The sequence below is a fragment of the Muscardinus avellanarius genome (assembly GCF_963383645.1).
Source record: "Muscardinus avellanarius genome assembly, chromosome: 9".
Classification (NCBI taxonomy): domain Eukaryota; kingdom Metazoa; phylum Chordata; class Mammalia; order Rodentia; family Gliridae; genus Muscardinus; species Muscardinus avellanarius.
In genome coordinates this window covers 58,381,526-58,409,172 of record NC_137795.1, presented here as the reverse complement: position 1 = coordinate 58,409,172, position 27,647 = coordinate 58,381,526, and the positions used below count along the sequence as shown (strand labels likewise).

At 36.3% G+C, this 27,647-nt stretch overlaps 2 protein-coding genes across 2 annotated transcripts in view; one reads left to right on the top strand and one right to left on the bottom strand.

The window, feature by feature from the left end:
- ELAPOR2 (endosome-lysosome associated apoptosis and autophagy regulator family member 2) overlaps positions 1-19,400 on the top strand; it is a gene marked incomplete at both ends in the record, with an annotated part of 173,203 nt that extends 153,803 nt beyond the window's left edge. Inside the window, 4 exons of the mRNA XM_080700830.1 lie at positions 3,062-3,188; positions 5,746-5,924; positions 6,920-7,085; positions 19,341-19,400. Coding sequence (XP_080556956.1) covers positions 3,062-3,188; positions 5,746-5,924; positions 6,920-7,085; positions 19,341-19,400 — 532 coding nt within the window. The remainder of the gene's footprint in view (positions 1-3,061; positions 3,189-5,745; positions 5,925-6,919; positions 7,086-19,340) is intronic.
- An 8,146-nt stretch (positions 19,401-27,546) lies between these two features.
- GRM3 (glutamate metabotropic receptor 3) overlaps positions 27,547-27,647 on the bottom strand; it is a gene marked incomplete at both ends in the record, with an annotated part of 94,127 nt that continues 94,026 nt past the window's right edge. Inside the window, one exon of the mRNA XM_080701784.1 lies at positions 27,547-27,620. Within this exon, the coding sequence (XP_080557910.1) occupies positions 27,547-27,620 (74 nt within the window). The remainder of the gene's footprint in view (positions 27,621-27,647) is intronic.

The window sequence follows — 27,647 nt, the reverse complement described above, 5'->3', positions numbered from 1 at the left end:
AGAACAATCCACATACATTAGATTTTAACACATTAAAGGAATGAGGCAGAGGGAAGAAGCAGTTGAGTAATTTGTGGAAAAACACACAATTATTTCAAAGTCTGGGTATACTGTAACCTGAGTCTTCTCTCCAGATATTTTTGCAATTTCCTCCTTTTTTTTCCATTTAAGTTCATTTTTCCTCAAACTTAAACAGATTTACTCTTCTGTTTTTTCCAAATTAAACAGTTTTCTCTTTTCTCCCCTTTAAAACTCCTCCTTTTTGAAGGGATAAAGTAGAAAGTAAATTTCTGAGGACATATTTGAACCAGAAAGCCTATTGATGATTTTTTTTTTTTTTTACTAAGTGATCAGAAAAGTGTGTTACTTTTTTTTTTTTTTTTTTTTTGGTGGTACTGAGGTTCCTGGAAGCCCTTCTACCTCCGGGCTACACTCCCAGACCTATTTTATATTTTTGAAACAGGGTCTGTATTACGCGAGCACGGCTGGCTTCAAACCTGCGCGATCCTCCTGTCTACGCCTCCCAAGCGCGCGCCACCACGCCCGGCAAAGTGTATTACTTTTAAAGCTGTAAATCATTGTTATATAATTAATAATTAAATTGAAGATTTTTTAAATTGGCTATCCAGTTTTTTTTTAATTTGAGCTTCTTTTGATCTAGAAGGTGGCATATAAAGATAATATGTTTGTGGCATGGTTTTCATCTATTACATTTTCATCTATCTGTCAATCTCTAGATCTCTATCTCTATTTCTCTCTCTCTCTCTGACGTGAACCCTTCTCCCCCAAAAACCCTCAACCAAAACACTTCTAGAGCTGATTAACAAATTCTGCCAAGTAGTGGGATACAAAATTAATCTATAAAAAATCAATTGTTTTTCTGTGCTCCAACCATGAAACTACTGAAAAAGAAATCCAGAAAATAGTTTCATTCACAATAACCTCAAAAACAATAAAATGCCTAAGAATAAGTCTAACCAAGGAGGTGAAAGACTTCTACAATGAAAATTGTAAAATACTAAAAGAAATTAAAGAGAATCTTAGAAGATAGAAAGATCTCCTATGCTCTTGGATAGGCAAAATAAATACTTTCAAAATGGCCATTCTACTAAAAGTAATCCACAGATTTAATGTGATCCTTATTAATATACCAATGTCATTTTCACAAAGAAATCAATCCTAAATTTCATATGGAAAAGTAAAGGTCCAGAATAGCCAAAGCAACTCTCACCAATAAGAACTATGCAGGAGGCATCACAATATTTGATTTCAAATTATATTATAGAGCTATAATGATAAAAACATCATGAAAATGGTGCTTTTAAAAATATCTCTTTGGTTCTTAGTCTGAATAAATTGATTACTTTTTAATAAACAGATAAAGCAGATAAGCATTAAGCCATTTTCCAAAGAGTCATAATTGCCATTATTTTTTGTTCCATTAAAAAAAAAAGGTCTCTGGTATGGGATGTTTAAGGAAGACTGCTTTTATTGACATCTTACTTATGTCTACTTAGCATAAAATATGCAGAAACTCTGAAAAGACAAGCATGTTATAATGTGCTTAATACTTATACATGTAGATATTTTAAGTGTTTATATTTTAGGATGTCTTGGACTATGGTTAGTTAACTAAGAATTTGAAATTTTACTTTGCTGTTATTTGAAGTAGAAACTCAAAAAGTAGTGTTTCTCTGGATTCTCATTATTCTGCATCTTATTTTTGCTACTAGGTACTTTAGAAAGCCTGTGCTTAGTACCAGCTAAAATCTGAAGGAGGTAGTCATGGAAAGCTTGCATTTACATGGCTAGACTTAGGGGTGCTGGAAGCGTGGTAGACAAATTAAGAGGATAGTATTCCCCCCTTGTTTTAGTGAATTCATGAACAAAACAGCTATTCTCACTAAAATCTTTTTGTGTAGCTCCTGGCTTCAGTGAGGATTCTGTACATAGTAGGGACAGGTTAAGTTTGAGCCATCTTATGTTTTTATCTGTTCCTAAAATGAAACAGGCAGTGAATACGAGAGCTCACCCACCACAGAGCAGCATTTCAAAAAGTCTATGTTCAGGCCCTGCCTGGCAGTTGGCTCAGTGCCACTGTGCCCCTGGGTCTAATTCCTGCTCATCATGGGGGGATGGTAACCACCTCTTGAAGTTGTCATCTGGCCTCGGAAGCCTGGAATTGCAGAATCAGTGCATCACTGAGCTGTGTGCACACCTGGTGGCCGGTTGGTTTGTGTACTTTAGATATTCATGTTTTCCCCTACCCTCTAAAGACCATGGTCCTGTGCCTCGTTCTATTTCCTGAAGTACTTCCCCTAAGTAGGTTACCTTCAACAGAACCTGCATCCTCCTAGCTGTTCATGGTCTTCCCCAGCTGGCTCATGACCATGAGCCCTGCATTCACTCACCACATTGATTAGAAAGCTCCAGCAACAATGACCCATATGTCATTTTTCTACCAAGTCAGCACATAGTTTCTTTCCTTTGGCAGAAATCCCTTGTTTTCTTCCCTTCTCGTCTGGCTAGCTCCTATGGAACATTCCAGGCTCAGCTTAACCATTATTTCTACCCAGAAACCATCCCAGACCTCCTTCTGTTGTTGTCTATGATGATGATCCTTTTTTCCATTATGAGTAATGCTACCATGAATATTTGTAGAAAGGTTTTGTATGAGCAAATGCTTTCATATCTCTTGGATATATACCTAGGAATATGTTGCTGGATGCTATAGCATTTCTAAGTTGAATTTTTTGAGGAACCACCAGTCTTTCTCAGCATCTTTTACATCTCTGACATTTCCATCAATTGTGGATGAGGGTTCCAGTTTCTCTACTTCCTTCCTTCCAATACTTGTTATTACTGTTTTTTATTCTAGCCATCCTAGTAGGTGCAAAGAGTTACCTCATTGTGCTTTGATCTCCTTTTGGTTTCTTGTTTCTGTGTGAGTCGTCTCCTCAGCATCCACATGGTTTTATCCCATATACAGTAGGCACTCAAATGTTGATTGGAACGGATTGAGTACTTTTAAAACAATGTCATATTTTGGGTTTTATTTCAGCAAGTGCCCAGCAGGCACATGTGATGGATGTGCTTTCTCTTTCCTGTGGGAGAGCGCTGAGGCTTGCCCTCTGTGCACAGAGCATGACTTCCATGAGATTGAAGGAGCCTGCAAGAGGGGATTCCAGGTAAGGACCAAACCCATTTACAGAGGTGCCACGTACAAAGGACTACTTCTGCTGAGTTTTTCATTAGGTCAATGAGTGAGGGTGGATTTCTTTGGATGCTCAAGCTTCATAATTTAGAAAAATGGTGATTAGAAAATATTGCAATGGGTATCTTTTGATTTTTAATCAACCTACTGTTTCCTGTATCCTGCCCCATGCTCTACAACTTTTCACTTTTTGTTGACTATGTGAGAATTTCCTCAATTCTGTAAATATGTCACATACAGAAAGATGTGTGTGAAGTTAAATTTATACCACATAATTCCTCCACGTATAGCTGATATGAACAAAAAGCGGCACAACTTGTGATAAAAGTGCTCTTATCAAATTGGATCTCAGAAATCTATAGCAGGTTCTAAGTGTGGAATAAGCATTATAGTGGAAGTCATGAAGCAGTAGAGATTCAAAGCGATACTGTGTTATCGCTAAGAGAAATATTCTTAAATTTATCATCAAATGTATCTTAATCCTGTTCAAAAAATATCCCTACATGCTGGAAAAATAAATCTTTCAGCTGCAGAGTCAGCTATTTTCTTATTTTCCAGTGAACTGATCAGATAAAGGGATAAGAGCTATAATTAATAGTTATAGAATGGCTAAAAATTTTTGCCAGTTGCTAGATTTTTTTCTCCTTTGACAGTATTCAGAAAGTTTATAAAAAAAAAGTCAGGCAATCTGGGGTTACAAGTTTCTTTCTCTTTTCTCTTTTTTATTTTACAAGTTTTCTTTAATTTTGAAGTTTTGGAGCTTGACATTTTCATTGGGTGTTACGCATTTGATAAAACCGTATAAACTCTGGCACATCCTTTTTTCTTGGTAGAAGGCACTTGAAATGAAGTCAGTGTTTGTTGATCAGTGTTTACATTTTTATCTGTATTTTCACAACTGACACTTAACGAGATGCAGCAGCTAAATTTGAACATGCTCCTGCATTTCTCACTTCATTATTTTATAAACATATAGTAGCCCTTTAAAAAAGTAATTTATTTACTCTGTTTAATGGAATGTTACAGTTTTCATGAACTAAAGAAACTCAGTCATATTCTTTCTAAAACACATGTAGAAAGTTCTTATTTGAAACTTTTTCTCAAACTAAATATGAGCTGGGCGTGGTGGCGCACACTTGTAATCCCAGCATCATCATGCATCATGGAGGCTGAGACAGGAGGATTGAGGTTCAGACAGCCTCAGCTACTTAGTGAGGCCGTTTGCAACTCAGTGAGACCCTGTTTCAAAATAAAAAGAATAAAAAAGAGGCTTGGGGATGTTGCTTGAAGGTAGAATGCCCCTGGGTTCCATCCACAGTAACACACACACACACACACACACACACACACACACACACACACACACCAAAAAACAAAAACAAAAACTAAATATGATTTTCTTCCATATCACTTTGTAACTTACTGCCAAAATATATTTATGCACATCAAACATGAAATTAAACATTTTGGTGCTAGCCTTCTGGTAGGGTGTTGACAAAGTGGCCACCATATGCCAGAAAATTTAACAGAACACAAGCAGCAAAAAATCTAATGCCCTGTGTCATCTAATGTCTTCCGATATCATCATCATGCAAATTGCACTGGTCATTTTGTATATGTTGAACGATATAAGGAACTATTCACAGTACCCTGGACTTCATTTTCCATCTACCTTATTTGAGCTATTTATTTATACAAATTTCTGGTTGAGATGAATATATTGATTTTATTGTTCACTGGTTAGCTGTATCTTGCTATTTGAGAAATATCGCCCTCAAGGAACTGAGTCTTTTATTTTGGGAGGTTTGAAGTACCTGGTGTGGGTAGTGGTGACTCAGAGTAATGCCCACCTTATTTTAGCACAGAGAAGAAGGGGATAGTCTATGTGCCTAGTCTTTACACCAGCTACCAAGTCTGCCAGACATGGTTCACATGCCTTCCCCAGGCCTGGGTCTGTCTGCTCTTCTGCTTAAGGGAGAGATTGGTTGGATTAATGGAACTACATGGTGGGTGAGTAAAATTCATTCAGTTAATTGTATTAAACAATACAAGCTTTCATTCAAAAATAAAATTAAGAAGCCAAGGAGCACATGAAACAGGAAGTATGGAAAAGGAAATAGACCAAATAATATTATGCACATATATAAATATATCACTATGAATCCCACTCTTATGTACATTAACAATACACCCAAAAATTCAAATGTCAGGGATCATTAAGATTCAAGGGAAACTGCTCAAAAGATGTGTCCAGATGATATAATTTTCAGCAGGTAGTGAACCCCTTTGGACATAACAGTCCATGTCTTTTGTTTTTTGCATTTTCATTTATTATTTCCTTGTCCACTTTCTTCTATATCTCTTTCCTCTCTCTGAATCTTCTATTAAATGATGCTCAATGCCTATTATAAAGGATTAGGAAACTCTTTTATTCTTCTCCATGAGAAATCAACCCAATGACAAATCTAGCTTTCACAGTTGAATCTGAATCTCATTTCTCATGTTACCTGTGCTTTTATTTATTTCAAAAGGAGACCTTATATGTATGGAATGAACCTAAATGGTGCATTAAAGGAGTTTCTTTGCCCGAGAAAAAGTTGTCGACCTGTGAAACAGTTGACTTTTGGTTAAAAGTGGGAGCAGGTGTGGGAGCTTTCACGGCTGTTTTGTTAGTAGCTCTAACTTGCTACTTTTGGAAAAAGAATCAAAAGTAAGTAAACTTATTGGAATGGTCATATAAGAACTGGTCTATTTTTGTTGTAAAATTTTTGGAGACTTAATTATTATATTCAGTAGATTCTCTCAGAGACTTAAGATGCTTCTCCTTGTAAAGAAGTTGTAGGAAAGGCCTTTGATAAAGTGAGAGGAAAAGATTGATGTTATGAAAAGATCATAAGATATTAAAGATAACTTAATTAAACTCATTTATTATAAAGCAAAGAGAAATGGAGGTTCCCTGTTACTCAGTAGATGGTTACAGAGCTTAAATTGGAAGGCAGAATTTCTTTCTAAGTCTGTTTTTTCTTTTATAACATTATGCTGCTTTTTGCTCCAACTTTCATTTTCAATTTTTGGTAGGCATATATTTGTAAAGAAACAAACTAAGTACATGGGCAAATACAATATTTATTTACTACAGGTCTCCAAGAATCTGGGGTTGAATATTGATCTGTTATAGGACCTGAATATTTTACAATGATTTATATCTCAGCTGGGCTGTGGAAGATCCAGATCCTAATATCTAGGGACAATTGTAATGTCTCATGTTAAGTAAGTTAAGTATAAAGGTATAAATGATGTAGAGAGATAGTAAGCAGCAACTCTCTTGCCTATTTGATATGTTCGTCTTTATGAACTAAACTTTGGAAAATGTGACAGTGAATTTACATCTGCATATTAATAAATCGAGGAAGTGTATTCAGACCTCAAGGCTTTCTTTTGTTTTCCAAATGTTCTTCATCATTGGACAATTCAGTCAATGTAGTAGCATTAATTGTGTTGACATTATTCTGAAAAGTATTTTTATGCAGATGGTTGATCAAAGAGAACACATAAAGCTATGGCCATAGGTGAGGGATTTGTTGGTAGAGCATCTATACCATAAGACAATTTAATGAGCTGTCATATAGGCACCTAAAATAAGTCTTAATTCATTATTAATGTCATTTGTCGCTTTATGTATTTATTTTATTTACCATTACTTAGACTGGAGTACAAATATTCCAAATTAGTAATGACAACTAACTCAAAAGAGTGTGAGCTCCCAGCTGCAGATAGTTGTGCCATCATGGAAGGAGAAGATAATGAAGAAGACGTTGTGTATTCCAATAAACAATCGCTACTGGGAAAACTCAAATCTTTGGCAACAAAGGTGAGAGAAAAATTTCAGCCCAGAATTACTGGGTATTTATAAATTGGGGAGCCATATTAACCTAATAGCATTCATGCAAGCTCTGTCATTCAGCATGTTTAAATCTCTATGTGTATTTTTCCAATAGAAATAGTCTTAGTAGTAAATGATGTAAATACAAAAGTATTCGTTACAGTACTGAATTTTCTGGTTAATAAAGTAGCGAAAACCTTATATACCATCAATTAGAAGTTAGATAAGAAATTTTTATATATCAAGGTCAAGGTAACAGAATACTGTTACTCTGTAGTTGTTAAAAATTGACACATACACATATGTATTGATATGTCAGTATGTCCAGGATAAAGTGAAAGGAATAAGTAGAATATCATAGTTCTATGAAATATGTATTTATATTAGCATTTGTAAAGCAAACTATTAACAGTGGTTTCTTTTTAGGAACTGGGAACTAATGAGCATACATTAAGAGTCTTTGAAGTAACATTTGAATTTTCACAGAGACAATGTTATTTTCTAATTAAAAAACAAAAGAAATTAGGTTAATAAAATATTTCACATGCATCCATACTTTCCTTTTAATATTTATTTTACATAAAGGAAACAAAGGTTGGATGGCTATTAAAGTATTTAAAGTACCATATTAGATGCCATCACATGTATCTGCTTTGGAATGATTACTGTATCCAAACATAATGTGAAACATCAAATGGTTTGAAAACACATTTTATTAACATTTTCCCCATCAACTTAAGAAGTATAAATTATATTTTACCTACTCAAAATTAAAAATAAGAAAAGAAGACAGTACATTTCAAATGATCTGTAGCAGGATATATAAGTAACAATAGACAGCATTTATAAACACTATTTAGTGACCATTTCCATTTCTTCTCCTAATTTATGTGCATAAACATAGAGAATTATTTAAGAGTAAAATAAGCTATCTAACCTTTCTAATGATGGTTATTTAATTTTTATTTTATTAAATTGGGAGTTTAAAAAGGGTATTATGGCTACAGAATGCTAAGTATATGTATTGATTATAGATGAACAAATAAGGCGACCTAACTGAGGGAATGGGAGAGGGAAATTCTCTAATGTTCATGATATACATTAACAAACATATCAAAGTCAATCATTAAGCCAAACATGAGAAAGAGTGAGGGGGAGGGAATGGTGCTGGAATTGGGTAAGAGCTAATTGAGTGATGTGTGCATGTATGCCTCCACCATTTTGTACTCCATTAAGATGGATGACTACAATATGCCAATAAAAAATTAAAAAGAAAAAAGAACTAGAAATTTTACTCTACTTACAGGCTAAAGAGTAAGCCTGATATAATTTCATGGTTACTTTAAAAGACATAAGATTCCTCGTTAGAGACAAAGGACAGTTCAGCCACAGGGACATGCCAACAGTATTTATGCCAGTTTCTAAAGTTACTGTTCTCACACAGATATGTGTGGAAGAAGTTATAATACTTGGTTCCATTACAGGAGAGTAACCCTGAGCTTTGGGAATCTGCACTTTCATGATGGGCAGTGAGCATGTTGTTTTTTGTTACAAAGGGAGCTATTATCTTTGTTGTAATAGCACATCTGTCCATTGCTTCATGGGAGACACTATTTCTAAGACTGTAAGCAAGCCTGTCCTTTGTGAGGAGGCAATATCTTTATCCTCCATACAAAGATTCTTAAAAAATATTCTACAACAATAACAACTAAATCAGTGTCTTGCTCAAAAGGTATGTGGAAATGCTAGAGAACCATCAATCTCTTAACAATATCCAAACCTTATTTTCTACTATTTTGTTTTCTGGTGAATTTTTTCTTTAGTATGGAAATTCCACTCACCACTCTGATTAATATGACCGAGGCTGGGATCAAATTTGGTCAATTTAGCTTCATACAACATTTAATTAAAAATAGTATTAATGGTGTACCAAGCAAAAAGATGAAGCCAACTTGCATTATTAGCCTCAATGATACCCTCAGGCTCCTAGACCCAAATAGCTGAACAGTATCATAAACTATTAGGGTCTACCTTAGAAATGGAAATGTTTTTTTTTCCTTTAAGTCTTTGTGTTGACATTTCTACTCAATCTGAAACCTCTGCACTGGCACCAAGATATTTCTACCATAAAATTCAGGTGGAAGAGGAACAGGGAATTTAGGGACTTGGTGAGCAGTGTACTTAGCTAAGTGATAATGATCTTTTAAATCTAGGATCATGGAAACCTAACAAGACAATCCAGGTATAATGGGATATATTAGTGATTGCATAGACTTTGTCTTGGGTAATTGAAGAAGAAGTAATTATATTATCTATAATAACAGACACACACATATATTTATGGACAATGAATTGATGTTGACCTGAATTCCTTCAGTGGTTGAGGTGATATAATTGATTACTTTAGCTAAAGTCAGAGACAAATTGTATACCACCCTTTCTAAGGGAATAAGTGCCCATAGGATAAGTGTGAATAATGAGTCAGTTCTTGCAATTGTCTAGAAATGCCTACCTGGTATTTTTCCATGAAGATGAAAATTTATGACTATCCTAAGGTACAAACCACCAGGTTTTTAGAAGACAATCAAGTTAAAGGTTGGTTTCTCCATTATAAGTACAATCCTGGAGATATACATGGTACCTATAGAAACAAAATAATACGAATGGATGGGACATTAAGAGGGACTTACAACAGATAGGCGTCACAGGTTGACTGTGCCTGAAAATGCCCTCCTTGCTGGATAATAAACTTTAAGGTTTTTAAATTTATACCAAATAGGAGTCTCTCTTCTTTTTCATTGAGGAGATTGCCTGAAGATAGTCAGTTAAACTTTTTCTGTTTGTCTACTCCACAAAAGGGGTGATATTTGTCTACCCCATGGGACAACTGAATTATAAAGAATGAAGGCTATGGGAATGAAAGTTTTAGCTGATGTTATTCTGAGGCAGGAGCTGGGGAAATCTCTTGCTGCATCTGACAGATTTCTCAGTAAGCTTACAAGTAATGGTAGTCAGATTGTGAGTAGAGCAGACATGGCAGTTACAGCACTCAGTTAATTTAAAGGTATTTGCAACAATTTGAGAGAACCATATCAGGGCATTTTTCTTGATGGAAAAGTGACATGGTGATACTGAAAAATGATCATTAGTGTCCCTTCTCCTCCTTATCTCTCAGTGTCTAAGGATCTCCTGAGTGTCTATTATCAGACTACATTGCTGTCTCCTTCTATTGCCACACTACCATTTCAGTAGCTGTCACTTCACCTTATTTCTGTTCATCTTCTACTGACACCTAGATCTATGTTCTAGAACACTCAGGTGCAAAAGGGACAAGGACATTAAAAAAAAAACTTATGGAGACCAGTGTGTACCCCAATTTTGTGCATGTGGGCCACAGTAGACGCGCTTGGTGAGCATTATACTGTACAAGTGCTCATTATCCTTTGGGTCTAGAATCACAGTAGTCCAACAAGACAAAAGAACAGGAGGCAGTTTAACTAGAGTTACATTTGAACCTCCTAGGCTGTCTTCTAGCTGGACTATAACTAGAGGTTGTACCCAGTCAGCATACATTTGCTGTTGCCGTAAATAAGGATGTATTATGCCATAGCATGATCAAACAGAATCCCAGATTTTCAGATTAGGTACATGTATATATGTATATATGTATCTCTCCTTCCTGATCATTGTTCATTAAATGACCAAGAGGAGATGCTATCTTTCCACGGGCAGCCATATTTAGTGAGCAACCTGCCTTACTAAGATGTGTGGATTGAGAGGAGGTGAAGGAGATACAGTCAGAAAAAAATTTTAGGCCAATTCTCAAGAAACCATTTCAGTGCTAATCATATCATATACCTTTGGGTGGTAGAAATTGAGAAGGGTACCCTGAGTACTTCTACTCAGCCTATTTCTGGGTAGCTTTTGTGATAAAAAGTACACCATCATTAGACTTTAAGTGGTCCATTAAGCCACAAACTTTATATAGATTTGTTTTAAGGGCAAAAATAGTGAAGTTAAGGTACCACTAGAAGCCCATAGAAAGATATTAAAGGTGTGATATGATTAATTTTCTAGAATAAAACTGGTCACCTTTTGGTATGAGTCTCAAGTCTGAAATGCTGTGATAACATATGTATGTATGTGTGTGTGTGTGTGTGTGTGTGTGTGTGTGTGTATTTGTGAGCCCTTTCCTTTGTGTCCAGTCTGTGATGATGCATTGCATTGCCATGTTGTGTGGGATAATGGACCATGTGGTATTTATGGTAGTCTGTCTTGTGCAGGACTTTTTTGATGGCTTGATTTTACTTGGTCTTTTTATAAGACGTGTTCTTAATGTGCGCATCTCTATGAATGACATATATGATTTAATCATAAACTAAAATTTATTTTTGGTTTGTGCTCCCCACAACGGATGTCTTTAATAGACCAGTCCATAGTTTTCCAAGTGGCAGAAAAAAGCAGGTAGACTATTTGTAATTGCTCAAGTGTCAGTAAAACTATGAAGTTTAAGAGAAATATTGTCTAAATCTAAGCGAATGCCTGTGAGTGCTGCCCACTGAGTTGAACAGTCTCTTCAGTTTTCAGTTGTGTATATATGAAGCTGAGATTAAATGTCTATAGCAGCCAATGGACACTTCTGGGTTTCAGCCCAATAAAATAATCTGTGAGCAGGCCCAGGGATGTAGTAGAACCTCGATTAATAAATGATTCATTGGGATAATGGGTTTATTTTGAGCAGTAGAAGATGAAGTTCCCCCCAAGGGTTTGTTTCTGTATTTTCACTTGAGGCAGAGGCCATAACATCTACGATCTTGTATGCCATATATCTTTGAAAATCAAGGCTTATTGGGCCTTTCCCACAGAGTTGACTCACCATAAACAGGACTGTCTAGGGGGAGGGTTACAAGATCTGCACGGGAGTGATAATTTGGTTTTGAGTGAAGTTTAGTAACAAGCCAGTAGCCAATTTTCAGGAGTGTACTTGCCAGCATGTTGAGGAGTGATGAGCTTGAAAGCCCAAAGGGTGCCTCTGGGGTGAGGCTGCTGCCTGATGCCAGTTTCCAACTGTCAAAATTATTAATCACAGAGACTTTTATCACAAAGTTGTCATTAGGATTGGGAGATTGCAAAGGTAGAAAGTGTGCCCCAGCTTTCTGGACAGCTTTTAACATGTCCTGTTAGTTTGAGCCCAATTCAAAGGATACTATTTTATGAGTTAGTGGATATAAAAGAGCAAAGGGAATTCTCCAGTGAGGCCCAAACTGTCTCTAGTATGAAGGAGTCAATTCAGAGGCCGTACTGTTTTTCTATGACTATGGATTTAGCATTGCAAATCTGTCTACATAGTCCCAAGGAGCTTTGTATGGAAAGTTCCTGAGTTTTATGGGGTTCATCAGCCACCTCTCCTAGTGGGAGTGTGGTAACACAGACGGGGCTGCTGAGATGGAGGCTTCTGACCAGATCCCAACCATATAGTGACCATCTGGGTATCAGAAGGTAGAGAAACTCATATGAAATTCTAACTCACCCATGTGATTTAAATGGTGCAAGAGTTAGGAACCCCTGGGGAAGCCTTCCAGCCCTTCTTTATAAGTGGCTCTTCTTGATTGGGGGAATCTCATCCTGCTGTATTACATGGGGAAGTACAATCATATCCTGTCAAGTTTCACTGTGTCTTCAGATGTGGAAGCAGCAAGAACAGTATCTTGAATGGGCCCATAGAACCCTCCCACAAAGTCACATTATTTCCCCTTCCATGATGTAAACCTTACTCAAATCCCATTGTTTTCTTCCAGTGGTCATTTTCCATTTTATAAACCCAATCTGTGGTGATAAAAGCCCGCATATGGATTGGTGCCTCACAAAGTATTCCTATGGGAATTGGTTTTAGGGAAACCTCCTAGAGAAAACTAAAGCTCTGTTATTGTAGACAGTAACCATAATCTCCGAGCATTTTTTTGTCATCTTTTAATGGATCTACATTTGATTTAATATATTATAAAAGGTGTTAAGACCTAAAATGGCTCAGATGTTGCTTTTCTTACTTAATAGTCATTGAGTTATGCTATACCACCTCCAAGCCAAACCAGTCAAAACTCTAAGGATTCACCAGGGTTTCTACTAATATGGAGTTTCCATTTTTCCCCTTTTAGTACTTATTGTAAGTGTATACCTCTATAGGAAAGTGAATCTTTTTTTACTTATCAGGATGAATTTTAGTGCCATTAATGCCTTGGGAACCCCTGAGGCTGAATGCCTGACTAGTGAGGAGGTCCTCCTACCCAGAGGAGAGCTCACAACACACAGAGCATTGTTCAGATAACAGAACTGTAAATTCTTTATTCTACTTTCACTATGTTTTCTGCAACCATCTCCAAAATTCTTGTTATCAGAAAATAAAATGGGGGCCTGTTACTGCCTTGTTGACCAGTATGTGGTCAGCATGTTTAAAACAATTTTTTTATGAATCCACTATAGTCATACATCTTTTGGTTTTTTTTCTTTGTGGCACCAGGAATGGAACCCAAAGGCATTCTACCCATGAGCCCCAGCCCCAGCTCTATTTTATTCTTCATTTTGAAACAGTCTCACTGAGTTGCGAAGGGCCTAAGTAGCTGAGGCTGGCTGCAAACCCTGCAATCTTCCTGTCTCAGCCTCCCAAATGCTGGGATTACAAGCGTGTGTCACCGTGCCCAGCTGTAGTCATATATCTTAATGGAGTACAAGATGTTAAAGGCATATATGCACACATTACTTTAGCCCTTACCCAATTCCCATCCCATTCCCTCCTTCTCATGTTTGGCTTAGTAATTGACATTGACATGTTTTTGAATGTACATCAGGTACATTAGGGAGTTTCTCCCTTCCCCACTCCCATCACCCCAGTTAGGCCTCCTTATTTGCTCATCTGTGGTTTCTCCTCCTTTGTCTAGAGTTCTATGACCCTTTTTCTCCCTAGCTTTACCTATTAGGGAGAGCATCCTATTTCTTACTTTTTGTGACTAATCTCACTTAGTATAATGTTCTCCAGTTCCATTCATTTCCCTGTAAATGGCATAATTTTGATCTTCTTTATGGCTGAGTAAAATTACATTATGTACATATCCCATAGTTTTGTAATCCATTGCTTAATACCACTTCCCATGACATCTTTGGAATTATTGTTCTTGCAAATGCTATTAATCAGTATGTGAAACTCTTGTATTACAAAAAATTATGTTTCTGTCAGTTTCTCATTCTCACTAGCAAAACAGTGAAGAACTCTGAAAAATTTGAAATTTTATTCTACTTGCTAGCCAACAAATTGGCCTGCCATGGTTTCGGGACATTTACTTATGTATTTATATGCTTATTTATGTATTTGTGTATGTATGTATGTATGTATGTATGTATGTATGTATGGTGCTGAGGATTGAACTGAGGGTCATTTTACCTCTGAGTTATATTTACCAAACCTATTTTTTATTAGGAGATAGGGTCTCACTAAGTTGTTGAGAGCCTTGCTAAGTAGCTAAGGCTGGTTTTTAAACTGTAATCTTCTTGTCTCAGCCTCCCAAATACTGGGGTTACAGGCATGCACCACCACACCCATATAGGACACATTAGAAGACAGTTTTGGATTAGAGATAAAACAGTTGGTTATTCACAGCAATAATAATACTCCAAATATCAGTGCTTGGTTTGGTTCAATGAGTTCCACTTCCCACAGAGAGAAGAGGCCTAGATGACACCTGGTATACCCAATAGATTGTGTTATGAAAGAGAAACACATAGGTTGGGGAACCTGATTTTTTTTTATAATAGGCAGTAAGTATGTTTGTTCCATGGAGAGAGGCACTATCTTTAGCTTTCAGAACCATAAATAAATTTTTCCTTTGCCTTGGAAGGAGCCATTATTCTAATACCCCCAAGGCTTTGTGTTATATTAACATCTTCAAAATATTATTTAAAGGACAACACTTGTCTTTCCCAGAAGACATGAAGAAGCCAAGCATCAGTTTACTGAGACTTCTTGACTCATTTGATATTGTGAGTTCCTGTCTGAAAATACATTATCTCATAATGAAAGAAGCAGTTAGGTGCCAGGGAAAATTTTAAAGAAAAAATGACCACTAAGATAAATCTTAAAGAGCACATGTAAATCTTTGGGGAAGAAGAGATTCCAGTATTGCATAAACTTTTAAGTGTTTCCTTATATTGCGGTACCACCTGTGTTTAACGTTATAATGTAGCCTGAGAATTGAAGCTTTCAAAGGTTCTTGGAAACAACCACAGGAAATAAGATGGAGAGGACAGAGATTTTTCTCCCTGAGAAAGTTCAGTGTACCATATTTTTTTGAATAGTAATTTTAGCATAATAATCTATCTTTTTAATTTTTAAAATGAAAATTTGAACTATTAACTGAAAAGTTGAAAGAATTAAATAATGGTACAGTTGTTAACCCACTACCTAAATTTTTGCTCTGTTACATATCTGTCCATTTGTTCATCTCTTTATCATTTTATCAGTCTTCTTTTTTTGGTATGTTTCAAAGTGGGTTGAAGACTTCAATACACATCACCCCAAAACACTTCAGATATTTACCATTGATTATAAGTCAAAATTTTAAGATTTTTTAAAAGTGAAATGCACACATCACAAGTGTGCGTATGACTTGACAAAGTTTGAAAAATGTCTGTACATGTATGACTCTAAATCATATCAAGATATGGAATACTAGTTTTACACTAAAAGTACCTCAGGTGCTTTTGTATATAATCTCATTTCCCAAAGGAAACTGCTGTAATCATTTTTAAGCCATAGATTAGTTTTGTCTGTTTTAGAGTTTCATTTAATTGTGACTACACATTATCTAGTATTTTGTATAATTTTATTTTATACTAAAAGATGCTTTTACCAGGCGTGGTGACGCATGCTTGTAATCCCAGCATTCGGGAGGCTGAGACCGGAGGATCGCGGTTCGTGGACAGCCTCAGCTACTTAGTGAGGCGCTCTGCAACTCCGTGAGACCCAGTTTCAAAATAAAGAATAAAAAATAGGGCAGAGGGTGTAGCTCGGAGGTCACATGCCCCTGGGTTCCATCCCCAGACCCCCCCCCCAAAAAAAAAAGATGCTTTTGATATTCATTCACCTCGTTGTGCTAATCATTAGTAGATTTTCTTTCACTCAAGACTAGTATTTTTATTGTGTAGATATACCAAAATTTGTTTACTTGTTCTCTTGTTAATGGATGAGTGTTATTTCCAGTGTTTAACTATGAGTAAAGCTGCTATGGATACTATTTTACAGGACTTATTGTATGTTTTATTTTTAAAAGTTTCTTATGCATGATTTCAAAGAGCAAAAACATTTATAAGTTTTTAAAAAACTGCTGTGTCATATAGAGTTTTTCTTATATATCCTCATTCATGTTCTAAAGGCCATATCTTATTTGGTATTTCCCCAGCAGTGCATGGCATACACATATGCTTATATGTGTGTTGATTTCTCTTAACTTTTTTCCAGCAACTAGAAAATATCTTCAATTATTTTTTTTGCATTTCCCCATTTTAAATTCAGAATCACAAGATACTATAAAAGGCTTTGTTGGATTTGGGGGTATGTCAATTTAGACACTTTCTTAAACACTATGGAAATATTGTAGGAAGACATATCACCATATATACACAAATCATCCTGTATGGAAAGAACAAACATAGGATCCCTTGGAGCACTGGGGAGAAGTGCTCCAGAGGGGAGGTAGTGAGACCTAAGGGGAAGTTTCTGGGAGAAATTGTCTTTTGAGTAAATTCTTGAATTTAGAGCTTAAAACAACCATCCTTTGCAGCATCCTTATTTAATACTTGAATAAACTGAGACCAGAGAGGCTCACTTATTTTTCCAAAGGGGACTCGATAGGAATTAGAAGACAACATCGCCCACATTCTAATCTTGTGTTTTTCCGTCTACAGTGTGGTGTTTCAATACTTTTTCATTATCACTGATTGACCACCTGCTGTTTTGCTAAGGCCTTGGGTCTTTTCTTGGGAATTAAAAATGAAGAGATATAGTTCCTGCCATCAGGTAGTCCTAGTCAGTGGCACTACCTCAGTCATTATGCACATATTTCCACACACCCACACACATATGGACTGTCTTACCACATCAGCAGTAGCAGCAATGTCCCGTACAAATGAAGAGGACATGGCAACCACAGCCATATAACCCAAATGTGAGATGATAAAGGAGCTTTAAATGTTTTATTTTAAATATTACCTTGAGGATAACCAGCAGGTATCTGTTTCACTTTCCCTTAGGAATGTGTTGAATTAAATATTCTTAAAGAGTAGCCAAAAATATCTCAGATTTTTTTATTTTTAAATTTTTAATTTTTTTGGCACTGGGGATGGATCCTAAGGGCATTCTATCACAAAGCTACACCCCAGCCATATTTTTTATTTTTTATTTTGAAACAGGGTCTCACTAAATTGCAGAGGGCCTCACCAAGTAGCTGAGGCTTGTCGCGAATCTGCAATCCTCCTGTCTCAACCTCCCAACTACTGGGATTACAAGTGTGAGCCACCATGCCTGGCTCCTGTTTAAATTTATTTTAGTAGTACTAGAAGTTGAACCTAGGGGCATTCTACTTCTGAGCTACACTCCCTGCCATTTTTATTTTTATTTTGAAGTAGGGTCTTACTAAATTGCTGAGGGCCTCACTAAGTTGATAAGACTGGCATAGAACCCTTGATATTCCTGTTTCAGGAATATCAAATACTGAGATTACCAGCATGTACCACCATGCCTACCTCAGGGTTTCTTTCTTGTTCATATTTGATACCCTAAAGTTTTTTCCTTTAATATGCCTATCTCCTTGGGGGTCAGGCATTTTGTTATATTCTGTTTTGTAGCCCTCTATTCTAGTCCTGTCCTGCAATGCAGTGGATGCTTAATAAATATTTGAATCATCAATGGTTCTTCTAAAAAAAGAAATTGTAAGGCCAATAAATGTGAGACTGTAGGCAAGTTGTTACTAGAGTGCTGAGGATGTCAACGTTCTGCTCTCCCAGAGTTTTGCTGTCTCAGCAAAGGTGAGGGGAAAAGGGCCATGTTGGTATCTATGCTGTGATTTTCTTTATTATCCTGTTTCTGTAGCACTAAAGCTCTTGGACTTCTATGCTTAAGTGAAAGCAAACACAAAAGCAGGCATCCTTCCTGACAGCCTGTCAATGTCTACTTCCCGTAGTTCTCTGATTTCACGCGTCCACTTTGCCTGCATGTCTGTTTTCACCTAAGGCTGGTGGGCCTCCTGTTTTCTTCATTGTGTTTTTTTTAAAACAATCCTGGTTTTCTTTTGTCTTTTCACTCCAGAAGTCTTTTGAAAGTTTTCTCTGGCTTTAACAAATGATTGAGAAAAATCCCACCTCCTTTTTCTCTTTTTCCCCATTAAAGAATTTATTTATACAAGGTACATCTTGAATGCGTTGCACACATTTGAGTTAAAATTTGATTCCATTGCTGGGTGTGGTGGGGCACGCTTGTAATCCCTGCGCTTGGGAGGCAGAGACAGAGGATTGCTCCGGTTCGAAGCCAGCCGTGCTGGCTTAAGAGACCCTATTTCCAAATAAAAAAGTATAAAATAGGTCTGGGAGTGTAGGCTGGAGGTAGAAGGGCTTCCAGGAACCCCAGTACCACCAAAAAAAATTGATTCCATTATCTAAGATAACTTGTTTAATATCTTCAGTAGGTATGTTCTTAAAAGATTTTCCTAAAACATATTAGCGAACTCAAAAGATCATATACTTACTGGTGTTCTTATTTATTTCTCCCGTCCTTTTCTTCTTCTTTTTTTTTTCCTATGTTATCTTGAGATTATTTAGTATCCATCAATTCTGTTTTGCCACCATTGGTCTGACAAGGTCATCAATTTCCACATCAAGGTTAGGTGTACCCTTAGGAAGGGTCTCAGTAGTTTCTTTACAGGAATCACAGCTACATCTTTTGATATCTATTCCAATCATGTGTTTGCTTCTATTTTGTATTTGTCTGTCTTATCTCTTGGACATCAAAAGCACGCTTCAGGGTAGACATGCTACTTGCTTTATATCTGCCACCTTACTCTAAATGTAAAATCCTAATTACAAGTGGCAGGTGCATAGATTTAAACGATTTTGGTAAATTTCCTTCTGGACAAGTAAGATCCTAAAATATTACAAGAATTTAAATGAGTTGATTTTGTTTTTAATCTCTTTTTTCTTTAGGAAAAAGAAGACCATTTTGAATCTGTTCAGCTGAAATCCTCAAGATCCCCCAATATATGAAGAGACAGTGCTGTAGTCTTCAGACTAATGAACACAGAAACCTGCTCTCTAGTTTCACAGGACCATATGTCAGGGCTCATCCTCACACCTGTCATGTTGGTGATCTCACAGAGGAGGGCCATGCTGCTAAAAAGGGAAGGAGGTTGAAATGTTTGATTGCCTTATCATGTGGTCAACTACCTTGCCAAACAAAGGAAAGCAGATGATTTGGGTCTCAAAAGAAGATGAAATTTAACTCAGGAAGAGATTTATCTGTATATACACATAACTGAAAACCAAGTTTAAGCCCACCAGTGCACTGCTGATGCATGCCATATAATTAATGGTAACTTTTATTCTTTATAATGTCCACATAAAGAGTGTGCTTTGGAGGGCAGATATGAGCGTATGCCTTGTGACCCCATTTATGTCTTTTCTTTGTCTATATTTTGGGGAAGATTGGAAAAAATTTTTAAGGTGTAATTATTTTTCCCATTATTTATTTTCCCAACAGACCTTAAAACATCTTTTCTATTAAAAATGGTGAGCAATGAAATCTAATAAATTTTTCATTTTTTCATAGGGTATTTTCTCTTGGTTTCAAAAGCTTAAGTTATTAGTAATATTTTAGAAAGGGTTAGCATGTGCTTGGGTTATTTAAACCTATTGAAATTCCATCTTTGTTGGAATTGGTAAGAAGAGCTTGACTAAAAGTTTGAAGCAATCTTAAAATAAAAAAAGCAAGGAGAAGCCTTGGTTTTCCATTAATTGAACAAGCTGATATTATCATAGAAGTCAAATGGATTAAAAATAATCTGTGTGGAACATGAACAATAAAGTGGGGAAGCTTGTTATCAAATTAGCTATGCAATCATGAAGAAGAAAATGGGATAGCTTGTTTATAAATACAGATAGCTGTATAAAGGTATATGGTCTCCAGAAAATGTCACCAGGACATTTCTTCCAGGTCAAGCACCAGAGGTTATATGGTGATTTTTCTGCTATTACTACAAAATTTTGAGGATTATAACTTTTTTCTTTTTTTGGTGGTACTGGGGTTCCTGGAAGCCCTTCTACCTCCGGGCTACACTCCCAGACCTATTTTACATTTTTATTTGGATACAGGGTCTCTTAAGCCAGCGTGGCTGGCTTCAAACCTGCGCCATCCTCCTGTCTCAGCCTCCCAAGCGTGGGGATTACAAGCGTGCGCCACCACGCTCTGCAAGGATTATAACTTTCTTGAAAGCATCCCCTCTTAAGCCAATAGGCAGAAGTTCAATTTTTTAAAATGTATATAATGTATTAATATAAGAATGTGATAGTACCATAAACATTTATGAAATAATTATTGAGTACCATAAACATTTACAAAATAATGATTGTTCTTATTCAAAAATGATTCATTTCTTATGATAGATTTCTAGTATTAGCATGACTTGGATATTATTTGTTGAAAGTTTAAAGATGGATATGACTGATTTTGTGTAAATTTTTAGAACTGAAGTCAGAGGGGAGTTTCATGGACACTGATGATATAAGGTGCTTTCATTTGTTTCCAATAAACAATAATGTTCGTAAATCTTAAACAGATTTTTAAGAAGAGTTGTGTTGGTAAGAGAGGCAGGGGAAAAGGGTAAGGCTTATTGTGTGTTTTTTCCAGGCATTTCAATGAAATATGACTTATAACATTTGATTCTGTAGATAGTTTCTTTATTTTTATGAAAAATGGGATAAACATGAATAACTATGTTTATTTGGCTGGCAGGTGAATTATTAGACCACTTTGCTATCCTCTAATGAATGTTTTTATGTGTACATCTCTCTGGTTGTATATAAAATACATGAGGTTGCTTTTATCTTATTTTTTGTTATGGAATTCAACAAGGGTGTCACTTAGCCTAAACCTTTTTTGCATTTAATTTCTTTAATCTTTGTATAAAGAAAAATTATTTTCACAGTACTCATTTTTATCCTGCTAGCAGAATATTGGCGTGTCTTTCCCTATCTTGATACAATTTAAGTGGAAGAAGGAAAATACAAGTAAAATGTACTCTTTCAGAGGAACCCTGGTAAAGCTGTACAAACCGGACAGAGTCAGAAAGTTTCTGCAGTCACCTGTCACCTCTTTCTTCATCTTCTGCTCTGCTCAACATGTATGTTCCAAGCCATAGAGATAATTGGGATTTGCTCCCAGGTAGCTTCTTTCTTCTCTTGTCACTGGACTAAAATTCCTGACATATCAAAAATGCCTTAAATTTTTAATGGACTCTCTGAAAATGTAGTTGATATTGAAGAATTTATTTTATTTCTAATTTTAGATATTAAATATATTTTGTCAGCTCCTTTCCAAAGTTTTCCTTTGGATTCCATTGGCTTGACATTTGATTCTAAGAATTAAAGAAACATGACAGAGAGAATATTATAAGGAAAATATTCAGACCAATTCTGGCTATAAAATTAACTTTAGTTTTATGTCTGGCCTTTGAAAAGCTCAGTGAAATGTCAAAAGACATAAACAAATTAATTATGTTTTTATGGCTTTTAATTGACATTCATTGTTCTTTCCCTCCACCAAGTGGTACAGAAAATATGTTGTTGTTTTTCTAAAAGGCCCAGTTTTGGGGCCTTAAATACTTCATTAAGTCAACTGTTGTCTATAATGTCTCTTAGCACTCTGTCAAAAGATATTTAAATCAATTTTCCATTGGATGAGAACACATCTTCTATGGATACATTATATCATGCAATTTAACAATGTTGAGCAATTTGATATGTGTTCACTTGATTTAAAAGGCTGAATTTTATTACTGACCTTTCCCTTCTTTGGTTACTAACAATCAAATCCTTCCTAGGATTAAAAATATTTCACATTATTTTTGTGAAGACTTTTGTCATTATTTTCTTCCTAAGGAAAAAAGGTGGCTTAAATTGGTTATGTGGAAGAATTACTTAGGGCAGTTATTTACTCTCTGTGTCCTCCAGATCCTTAGATGGTAGGTCATGGTCAGTTTCAAGAGCCATCTTTTTCAGAACCCATCTGGCCAACTGTCATTTGATGTCTATCAATAAGAGTTACTCCCCATGGCTCATGGTCATTCTTAATGGGAGGCTAATGTAAATATAATTTCTCTCTCCATCAATGAAGTACATTGCCAGTGGTAACAGATGAGACGGTGACTCCATTGGCCAGTTGAAAGTCAATGCATTGTTCACACTTATCTTTTTACATGAATTGTATTAAAAAAGATCTTCAGTGAACCTTAAATTTCCCTAACTTTTATTTTAGAGTAGTCATGAATATTATTCCAGGTTTAGAAGCCCAAGTCTAAATTAAGATTGCCCTATCCAGAGGCCATAAGGAGTGTGGTCAACTTTTTTTTTTTTTTTTTTTTAAAAAAAACTCAATTCTGATTCATTTCTTAGAAGCTAAAGTAAAATTCATCTTCATAGTAACTGGCTAGACATTATGCTCTTGCTAGGTTTTATTTCTTCTGGTTTATCATTTTTAGGATAGTAAGTGAAAACAGTAAAATTTTACAATGGGGATGAAAAATTTAAAAGAGAATTAATTACTGATATATTGTAATTGAGAGGCCAGTGAATTTCTTTGAAAGGGTCAGGTAATGCATATATTTAGCTTTGAAGGACATGTGGTCCCTGGTGCGACTGTTTGGCTCTGCCGTCGTACCAAGAGAGCAGCCTCAGATGATGTGCAAATGAAAGATGTGGCTGAATCCCCAACAAAACATTAATTCTGAATGCCGAAATTTGAGTTTTATTCAAATTTCTCATGCGTTAAAATCTTATTTTGATGTATTTCTAATTATTTAAAAATGCAGATGAGTTCTTAGCTCACAGTCTATAAAAACAGATGGTAGGCTAGGATTTGGCCAGTGGGCTAAGGTTTGCTGATCCCTGGTTTAGATCACCACAACCCACCATAAGCAAAACTCAAAACGGGTCAGAATAATCTGTTTACTTACAGAGTATTTTTCCCACTTTATGTGTTCACTGCCTTAAAAGTTTGCCAAGTCTCCTAAGATAGGCAAGACAAAAATTACCCATCACCTGCCCTTGACGATTTAGTCACCCACCTAATGACAAAGTCAGATATTCTCTTGAGTTCCTTTTGTAGTTCTGGGACTCCATTATGGTATTAATTGTCAAATGTTAATAAAGCAAGTGAATAGGTTCAAAGTAAATTAGCAAGGTTTATTTGAAAGCCTTCTCCTTGAGGTTTATATAACATTCATTGCTAAGGTGACTAGATTTAGAGATCTTATTCAGCCTTAAATATACAGATTTAAAGTAACCATATGTAAGTAAGTAGGGGACGTTGATACATAAAGATAGTTCTGGCATGAATTCCCGAGACCTGCCACTGGAGAGGGTCGCCTGATTTGTTTTCATTCACTCAGGCAGGGCACATCTTGCACATTTAGCAAATCTTATTTTAAGACTTACCGAGCTGCAAAAGGCATTTAGAATTCCTTTAATGATTGGTGCTTCAAGAAATAAATCCCACGTCTCCTTGAACAAAATGTCCCTTTAAGGGGATACTGCTAGAGGTACTGCATTGGAGTACAAGTACATAAGATTTGTCACTGCATCTTTCTGTTTATTCACTTAAGGAAGGCAGATTTCCAGAAAGATACCTAGTAATTTATTTTTCCCTGTTAGTTGGACAGAATAAGTGTGGGAATTTATTTAACTCTTGGGAGGAGAGTTCTGTCTAAAATAGATTATAGATTTTGGTAAATTTGGATTGGAGGTGGGAAATATTGTCTTTATCTCAGATAATTGATATCAGAGTACCATTGATTGCATTTCAAAAAAAGAGTTAAACAGTAAGAATCAGGCACATCTAAACCTTTTGTCACAGAGCAGGATGGACAATTGCCTTATCCACAGGTTTGGGCCTTTGTCTTTAGAGCTCTGGTTATAATCCATCTTCCTGGTATCTCACTTTTATTGGCTTCTCCATGCTCACAGGCCTTTTCTGAAAAGCTCCAGGACTTGAAACTATCACAGTGGGCAGGTGATAAAAGCAGAGCGTAGCAGGGGAGGTGTAGAACTGAAGGCAGCACAAAGCTACCCTGGCTGAATTGCTTCCTTTTTTCACCATGCTTTAAATCTGTTCAATGTGAGGTCTGCAAGCCAGCTGGACTCACAGTAAAAATAGGAACTGTTTTGTTTTACTATGATAAACTTGGATGGGCAGTAAAATCACTTAATATTTAAATTAGAAGCCACAAAGTACCTCAGAATCTATAAACACCCCTAAAACTAAGGGTTATCAAGCATATAATGTTCTGATATATATATATGTATATATATCTCACATTTATATTATATAATGTGATTTATATATATATGTATATATTATGAGTAGGACATATCATTTGGCTTAGATTTCTTAGATTTAGGAGGTTTTGCAAAGATGTATTGGCTCTGCTAATTTTAAATTCTGGAAGGACAAAATGTTGTTACTGATGTAGAAAAAAACAACCCATTTGTTTTCAATGGCTTATGCAAATGAGATTTTATAGCTGCTATTCTGCACACATATGTCAAATGTTTTTGTTTTTGAAAAAAGCTATTGCCAGGGATCACTTGTTAGATGATGCACTTTCAAACCAGAAACAAGGCTCATAGCAAGGAAGGCCTGAGTTATAGGAGCATCCAGTGAATGCATTTCCAGTGTACTGGCAGGGCATGAAATACATCAGACACAGGCCAAAACCCAGCCCTTGCTAACCACTGCTTTCTCATGATTCCTACACATGCCTGACTGTCTTGGTTTAAAAGGTCCATGATCGGTTTGATTGTTTGCAGCATCAGCTGTCTCACTGCACAGCCCATCTGATGCTGCCTTCCTCAGACTGTCACATCCCATCAGTGGACAGAATTTATTTTCTCTCCCATCCGCCTTACCTCAGCCTTTATCCTGGGCAGATGCTTACTCTGAACACACTTATCTGGCACTCCTGCCAGTTTCAGTCACAGCAGAATGTATTTCTGTCATTTAGTGGGTTTTGAATCTCTGGCCCAATCTATTCCACTCACTCCCTAGATTCCAGGCTCCTATTTGAATAGGATACTTCAGGGCATGGCGAGCACCACTGTGTTGAGCATCTGGTGAGTTCAGGATTGACAGATTAGGCTGCTGACTGAAGTGCATCCAGAGAAAGAGGAGAATTTCTAATATCTGAATCCTTTATTTCTTCAAGGCCAGTCTTGTTGGTTTTTATGTACTTGTTCATTATTTTGGGGTGTTTCAAAAATAGTAGCTGCATATATCTCTTATTCATTTCAAGCCCTGACTATTTAGCCTGTGGGTCTGTCATATCTTTGATTCTCCTCTTCTTTCTTTTCTTATCTTCCTTAGTCACAGTCCCCTAACCCCACCACCAGCATTAACATATTTTGTAGTCCTGATAGCTCATAAATGTAGAGACTACATATCTTACTCATCTTTCTTTTGTGAGATAAATAGTGGCTTCCAAAAAATCTATCTAAATCCTAGTCCCTGGAACCAGAGATTATTACTTTATTTTGATAAAGAGCCTTTACAGATGTAATTAAGTGGAGGGTATTGAGATGAAATCATTCTGGATTACCTATGTGGGCCCTAATCTCAATGACAGGTGTCTTTTTGACAGACACACAGAGCATAAGACAGGCATAGAGAAGAAAGAGAAGTGAATATGAAGGCAAGAATTGGAATGACGTGGCCAGAAGCCAAGGAAGCGTTACCACCAAACACTAGAAAAAGGACAGAACAAAATTTTCTTTGGAGTCTATTAAGGGGTAAGGTTCTGTTGACACATTAGCTTCAGACTTCTGGCTTCTATGACTGCAAGATAATATACTTTTGTTATTTTTTAAGTCATGTAGTTCATGATTTCTTACATCAGCCATGGAAAATGAACATACACTCCAACTATGGTATCTCATTTCTGATTTTATAGAATGTTGTGTTATCAGTAAATTTTCCTACATTAATAAATTATTTGGGACTATAGGTTGACAAAAATAGGACAATATTTTGTAAGAAGAAGACAGTTTTAGCCTACCCATACTTTCCCTGTTCATTCCTTTATTTAGGATAGTGAAATACTTAAATTTAATGACAAACCTATGTATCTGAGCATCATTACTAGGGCTTTGGAAAATCATTCAGAAATAGGATATCCTGCATTTCCCTTGTCTCATCCAGCCTTGAATGGTAAGAGTGTTTCCCATCAGAGTGACGAGAAGCTTTCCGGTCTCTTTCCTAGTCATTATGATTGTGTTTGGAAATGGGAGCCATGAGACCTTTTCTGGCTGGCCATGATCTTTGTGTTCAGGATATAGGAACTCTCTTTGCCTCAGCACTCTCTTTGGGTAATTCTGAGATGTCATATAGATGTGACTTAGTAAGATCAATATGTTATCATCTGGCCTTTGAAGTGGCCTGATACTTATGGTATTGCTGGCAATTTCTGATCTTTGTGATCCGTAAAGAAATCTTGATCTGCTCACAACTTGTTGGGAAGGGAAGAACTTGAGTTCAAAGTGTGTGTGGACTGAAGAAAAGCACACTTAGATCACTTCTTCCAACACTAAAAGTAGAAAGGACTTGAAGTTCACGATATTCAAATTACATCAAGTGATTTAAAAAGGACAAGCCATTATCAACCATGCTGGAAAACCTTGAAGGTTTTATTCCCAATATCTTTACATTAATACAGATGCTTTTTATCGTGTGCTGAGAAAAACAATCTGTTACACATAATGTAACTTTAATTACAACATAGAAACTCACCCTAAATTAGTTACAACAAGGACCTACAAAAAACTTCATAGGAAAAAAAGTTACCTAATATTGCCACCATATGTTTTTTAGTAGACTGATCCTGTCAGACCCTGTCGCCAGTGCTCAGCTCTGTAAACAATGGTTATTTCCATGTTCGGGGGAATTATTAATAATAGGGGCACTAAAATCAGCCTAAAAAGTTCTAGCACATCACTATATACTGTACAGTCCTCAAAAATAATTTATTGTACTGTTTCTAAAAAAAGGTACTAGGGTTGTTCTTTTGCTCTGTTTCCATATTCTGGAGCTGCACATGAGCACGTTTGTCTAACAGTCTAAAAAACACAAGAACTGAACTGCAAATCACAATCACAGAGATGAGGTGGTGGAGTCCAGGACTTCCCGCCCATTGCACACCGTCGGGACGTACGTGCTCGCAGAGGCTGCAAAACAAAGCGGGACAGAAAACT